This window comes from Cyprinus carpio, chromosome A22, assembly GCF_018340385.1.
Source record: "Cyprinus carpio isolate SPL01 chromosome A22, ASM1834038v1, whole genome shotgun sequence".
Taxonomy (NCBI): Eukaryota; Metazoa; Chordata; class Actinopteri; order Cypriniformes; family Cyprinidae; genus Cyprinus; species Cyprinus carpio.
In genome coordinates this window covers 8466080-8473053 of record NC_056593.1, presented here as the reverse complement: position 1 = coordinate 8473053, position 6974 = coordinate 8466080, and the positions used below count along the sequence as shown (strand labels likewise).

The 6974-nt window shown below is 38.7% G+C and overlaps 1 protein-coding gene across 1 annotated transcript; it reads left to right on the top strand.

Annotated features, from left to right (window-relative positions):
* Window positions 1-1213: 1213 nt before the first annotated feature.
* On the top strand, window positions 1214-2483 carry LOC109047276 (transmembrane protein 121-like; the record flags this gene model as incomplete). The annotated part of the gene is made up of 1 exon (XM_042712439.1): window positions 1214-2483. A coding segment is annotated over one exon (975 nt), but the record flags the coding sequence as incomplete, so codon positions are not given.
* Window positions 2484-6974: the final 4491 nt, after the last annotated feature.

Genomic DNA, 6974 nt, shown 5'->3' with positions numbered 1-6974 from the left:
ACACCCAACGCCTGACTGCGCATAAGTGGAGGAGAGCAGAGAGAGGGAGGAGAGAAGAGAAAAACAGCAGGAGGAGGGTGAAATCTAACCAGAATATGTTGAGGAGCCACAGGCTGCGCACAGCACGTTGCTCTATAGTTTGAGAGGAATGAAAGAGGAAGACTGAGATTACTGCTGCAGAGATTTTGGAGGTGAGGGCAAGTGGAAACTTATTGAGCTCTTTGGCGTCGATACTGGGAAGGAGATGAGAATAAAGTGATTTTAATCCACAGGAGGCACAGGACTGTGTGGAGGAGTGCCGTGTTTTTTTAATCCTTCAGAAAAGAGGTTATTTTCTTATAGATAAACTTTACTTTCAAATACTTTACCTTACAAAAACCCACATCGAATTTTTGTGGGAGGGAGAGATCTGAGGATTGGATCGGATTTGAGACTTCGGGGCTTCAAAGACATCTTCTGCTGCAATTTTTCTGCGAAAAACATCCATACATAAACCACATGCAGACTTACTATTCCGTGCAATCTGGAATGATGAACCTCATAGGAGAAGCACGTCAGCTGTAGTCGCTCTGAGGAGTAGTGCTGGGAACGAATTCACTTCTGGCATAAAATGAGAAATTTATCACAGCCGATCATTCCTGACCCACTCTTTCAGAGCATGCGGCTTATTTCGTCTTCCCCTCTTGCTTTTGGAGCTGTGAGAGTCTTTTTTGGAAAATAAGAGCTGGTGGTTGTGCTTACAGACGGGAAGAACTGAAATATTTACGACTCTGGCTGTGAATGATGCAATTAACGATTAATGAAAACCGAAGCGGCTGTGATCAGTATGCATAGGTTGCCTACGTTCACTCAGAGAACTGTGGGAGTGAGTTAAGGCGAGAGGACTAATGACTGACAGCGATATCAGGTTTGCTTTGTGGTACCGAGAAGAACATCCTGTGCATAAGGTTGTTTGCTTCTGGCTGAATTTAGAAACAGCAAGTGTGGCTCATTCTTGATATTTTTTCCTTGCTTACTCATTATCTCTTCCTCCCATCACGCCTCATTTGGAGGAACAGGTTGCTGTGCTTTTAAGCAGATTTATATTAACCACTGTTTCCAGGACTGCTGTGCCTTTGGGATGAACAGTTAAGGCAACTTGTATGGGTCTACAAAACTCAGTTTGATTAAACATCATTTTTTGTCAACTCAATAATCAACATGGTCCCCACCGCCCCCTTCCAACAAGCCACACATTTGCCTTTCATGTGTGCTTATCATGAGCAGCATGGCGCTGCTGGATGCCTACCTTGTGGAGCAGAATCAAGGTCCACGGAAGGTGGGTGTCTGCATCATGGTCATGGTAGGGGACGTGTGCTTCCTCATTGTGCTGCGGTACATTGCATTATGGGTCGGTGCCGAGGTACGAACTGCTAAACGTGGCTACGCCATGATCCTGTGGTTCTTCTATGTCTTTGTGCTAGAGATCAAGGTATACTTTGTTTACCAGAACTACAAGGCAGAAGGCGAGAGAGCGGACACTCTTACCTGCAAAGCTTTGACAGTGCTGCTTTCTGTGTTTGTCCCGGGACTTTACATTACACTGGCAGCCATCGATCACATGGAATACGTTCGTCCGCTCAAGAAGAGGGAGGAGTTGAGGAGTCGGCTGTTTTGGGTTGTGGTGGATCTTCTGGACATTTTGGACATTCAGGCAAGCCTATGGGAGCCTCAAAGAAAAGGGCTCCCTCTATGGGTGGAGGGCCTTACCTTTTTTTACTGCTACATACTACTTCTGATACTGCCGTGTGTGTCATTAAGTGAAATTAGCATGCAAGGTGTGAACATTGTGCCGCACAAGATGTTGTTGTATCCTATTCTGAGTCTGGTCACCATCAACATTATTACAATTTTTATACGAGGAGGAAATATGGTGTTTTATAGGGACATCCGAGTTTCTGGAATACTCATGGGTAAGAACGCCCTCGCCATTGTCCTGAAAACATGCAGCTTTGTGCAGTACCGGAGACACCTGCAGGAGGCGTCAACACCCGCTCTCGCTCCGGAACTACAGAGGGACACAGTGCCACAAAGTTCCCGAGGGGCAGTGCCAGTCGCAATGCCCATGCCTGTCACCATGCCAACTCCGCAGGTAGTCATACAAGATCTCACCACACTTCCAGAAGAGCCCGAACTTGAGGAAACATGACAAAATGGGGAATGAGAAGAGTTTGCACTGGACAATACACAACATGAACTGTCCTAATGTTAATCTGAGTGTACACTGTATGATTTACTACTTTAAGATCGTTTCTTATCAGATTGTATGATGACGTTAATGACTGGATACATACCAGACCGTTCTGCACATAGGCCAGACATTTAGCTAGACCTGACTGCACTGACTATGCATTTTAAAGCACCACTTAATCATTTTCCTCAGTATTTGTCTTTTTTTTTCCCAGTAGAAATATCTAAACATTGTTAAAACAAGATAAATATACTTTTTAAAATATTTTTATTTTTAGAATATTTATCTAACATACCTGTTAATTACTTTTTCTTGTTTGAAATGTAAACATAGCTAAATTTTGTTAGATTTATGCTTTAAAAATAGGGTGACTATACGGGCCATTTTTACGGGACGCGTCCTTGCGAGGATTTCTATATTGCCTACAATATCCAGGTTTTGTCTGTTTGCACTGTGCAGGTCAATCGTTGTATGACATTCACGAGAGCTATAGAGAGCAGAGCAGATGGATCCTTATGATTTCGAATCGCTCTCGTGGTACTTTGGTGTCGTTTAATGATCGGTGCGCAGTGACGCTTCAAGTCGAATGAAAGGAACAAACACATGCGCGTATTTGCATCGCATTGATCGTTCTCTGTAGCTCTCAGCCTCTCACGCACCACGATTGGTCGATTATATACAATACCTGCATATTATTGGTCAAACTACTTTGGATGTTTTAGGCAATATGAAATCATGGCCAGGACATGTCCTGTATGAACGGCACATATGGCCACCCTATTTAAAGAGGAAAATATCAGCAAATGGGTTAATGGCAAATATAATCAATTAATAAAACAGGTTTAAGGAAAAAAAAAAAAAAGACGGAATAATTTTTTTTTTTTTTTTTGCAGTGCAGTCTATATACTATTCTCACTTTCAGCGCTAATCACAAATTTTGCCTTGAAAATGAAAAAAGACTGTAAGTCTCTGACATAGAAAAGGTGGCAAAATTCATAGAGTGTACACTCAGTTTTTAGTGAAAAAAATGTGATTAAAGTTGTGAATTTGATGAGATGACAAATATTTGTGAAATGAAGACACAAGGCAGCTGTGGATCTGGGGTCCATTCAGTTCCAGAAAAAGTCTTTAATTCTGGAATGTAGTCGTTTATAAACATCATTAATTAGCAAGTGGAATGCCAAGCAAATCACACTTGAAATAACTCTCAGTGACCCTATGATTGTCGGATCACAGACAGCTGCGAATATATCATCTACTTTCGTTTCTGCTGGTGGGTGTTATAAATGTGGTAAATCATAATATTTTTTTGCAGTATTTAATCATATTTTTGTAGTCTTTAATAAAATATGGTGAAAAGTTGTGTTTTTTGAACAAGTCATACAATTCATTTCCCCTTAACTCATGACAAAGTGAATGTTTTAATTTGATGGAATTATGCTTCATATATTATTTGTTTTGATGTTTTTATGAAACCAAATGAATGATATTTTGTTATTAAAACATGGTTTTTGTCGTTATCTGATATAGTTTTTTTTTCTTTCTTACTGATGCAATGCCACCAGCAGCAATGCACCTAGTGACCACCCAAAACCCTCTGCAATGGTTTAGAAATTAAGGACTCTATATAGCAACACTGCAGCAACCACCCTAGTACACCTAAAAATGTTTTTACAATCTCAGAACGCCCTAGCAACTCTATAACAGCACCCTAGCAACCACTCTAGTGCAGTGCCAAAACAATTTCTCGAGAAAATCTAGTATTCACTCCATCATTCTTTGTTCTTTTTGAGCAAAGTTACAACATTTTGCTAAAAGCACAGACATCCCCAAAGTGGAGCAAAAATCCCAATTACGTTATTAGGGCTCTGAATTCTTATCTTGTCAGTTCAAAATGACGATAAAAAGCAGCTTGTCTTTTTTTTTTTCTAAAGTTGTTGTAATAATATGAATGATTTTTTAGAGTTTTTTTTTTTTTTTTTTTTATGTTTTTTGACTGTTTTTGCGCTCTCAATATCTATGAGGGCTTTCTATTTATCCAAAAATCAAAGCTCAGCCATACTGAGTATTTCAATAACAATAAGTAAAACACTGTGTGCCTTGGGTGAATTAAAAGAAATGTTTTATGACAACGTATACCCAGAGCTTCAATTTTAGCGTGTTGCTATAGCTACTGTTAGATTCAGTCGACAAATATAGCACAGAGACATGTCTCAAAAAAAAATTAGATCTCAGTAAATACACCTGACAGCTTCTTTTTGCTTTAGTGACAACGTAGCTGCTTCTGTGCCAGATCGAAACAAACATATAATCACACATTTTTTACCTTTCAGTCAGTAATTTATGGGTGTTTATTTCTTGCCAGCTAATTTGTAAGGTGGTCTGTATCTTAATACAGAAATCCTCACACTTGATGAATACACATTTGATGTAGACTGCTTAAAAAAAGAAGAAGACATCTTTCACTTCCCCTTGTTCACATGAATGAATGAGACTAGGTCTCTTTCAAGCTGCAAAATCACAGAAAAGCACCATAAAAGTAGGTCAAATGACTTATGCGCTATATTTCAAGTCTTCTAAAGCCATATGATAGCTTTGTATCATGAAATCTGTTTTGAATCTCACACAACACACTGTTTTTATTTTCAGCATACTGCACATTGCCAACTTAAATGACTTGTTTACTAAACTTGTATGCAAGGGTAAAATGAACTAGAATAACAGAATTAGATTTTGAAATCACATTTTTTATTAAAAGAATGATTAAAATGAGACAGTATACTGTAGTTCTCTCTCTCTTTAGATTTTGAAATCACATTTTTTATTAAAAGAATGATTAAAATGAGACAGTATTCTGTTGTTATCTATTTTTGTACATTTTAGAGATAACTATAGGTAAGCCTCTCACATCACCTCCAGGGGGACACCACTGGGTCAGGAAATTTTCTGTTGTTTTAGCTTATTTTAATTACTGTTTTGTCTGATCTTGAATCATTAGAAGTTATCTTGAGGCCCCATTTGAAAGTTTGCTGAGGCTGAGAACCACTAAGCTAAAACAGTGACAACAAAATCACTTCACCAGTTAGGTCTAAATCTAAATGTTACCATTGTATATAAATAGCAGACTAATCCTGGACAATTTGTTATATAACCAGTTGATAGCTGACCATTGAAAAAACCTCTTAAGTAACGACTCGGTGGGTCTGCTTGAGAAACACAGCCCTCACGCCACGACGATAATAGCCCAATTACAGAAGCAAAATTGTGTGAGTTGTTATTTTGGACAGAGGGTGGTATTAAACTCGCTGCTATTTGCCAAGAAAAATGGAGGCCACTGCTGCACCAAGGGATTATATGTCAGTCAGTCCTAATGTGGGTAAAAAATCAAATGAAAAAAAAAAAAAAAAAAAAAAAAAAAAAAAATTGGACTGTAAGGCCATGGGGCCGGCAATGCTCAAGCGAAGCTAACTACTAACCCACAGCTGATAAATGCATCCGGAGGGAGCCATGAAAGTCAAATCAGAAATAGAGGGCTTTGGGTATTATATTCTATAGAGGGATTCTGGATATGCACACATTAGTGTGATTCTGTGTGGATAATAAAAGTCTCAAGGCTGTGGAGTTCAGGATTTGAGTGAAGTTATAAATAGCTATAGATACAAACAAATGCTCTGAAATGACTTTACCTTTCAATGACGTCACCAAGCCCTCCTATGTTTTAGCCCCTCCCCTTAAACCACTTTTCATATATAAACCCATTTCATAAATTCGAATAATTCCCGATTTGAAAATTGTTTGAAACTCGTCTGTGTACATGGCTGATGAAAATTCACCCATAATCCGCGATGGAAAAACACAGAAAAGCTTTAAACACACTTCCCCCACTATGATTCAGAGCCATTGGCACCTGTTGACAGAACCAGTGGGTGGCAATTAAGCTGCATTTGGAAGAACATGGCATTTCAACACATTGCGGCTGCAGTCATATACTGGAACAGCTTCAGGGGCATTTAATTGGACACATCATTATTTTTCGACACCGCATTTGGATTCTTGAATTATACAATTGTGTAGTTTTGTTCCCGCCACAGAACCTACAGGGGGTCTCAATCCTCTTGTTTCCACTTCAATTAGTCTTACAATGAATTCAGTTGGCCGTTGTGCCACCCCAGTGCCCAGGACCGCCACACAAGACCAAAACAAAATGCATCATCCAGACACTGAACTTGTTTACCCAAGAATGCCGTCAATCTGTTACTCTGCTTAATTTCTTACAATAATTTGGTAATTCAGTAACACCTTTACTCTCTTAAAGTTTCTTATTAGCTCTTCTTAGCTGAGTTTGTTTACTTCCTCAGGCATAATGTGGTTAAATAAACGCACCCAAGTGGGGTGAACAGCCTAGTACATAACTGAAATAAACATTTTCAATATTTCACAGTAACATTTTGAACAATTCTATATATTTATATCTACAATATATATATTCATTTGAATAATTAACCCTAGAATGTGTATATTTGCATTTCTGTGCATGCATAGCTCTACTGTTACACTGTGGTGTTGATAATGTTAGATTTAAGAAGTCTATAGTATAATTCAAAGTGAGAGGAAGTCAGAATAATTTTTGTAAATTGACTCTTTTGAACAAATAATGCTGGGTACACAAGATAATCAGGCTGATTTTGGGCCAATTTCTCCACTTCTGACAATCCTAGGTAATGTCCAGATTATCTTGGTGGTT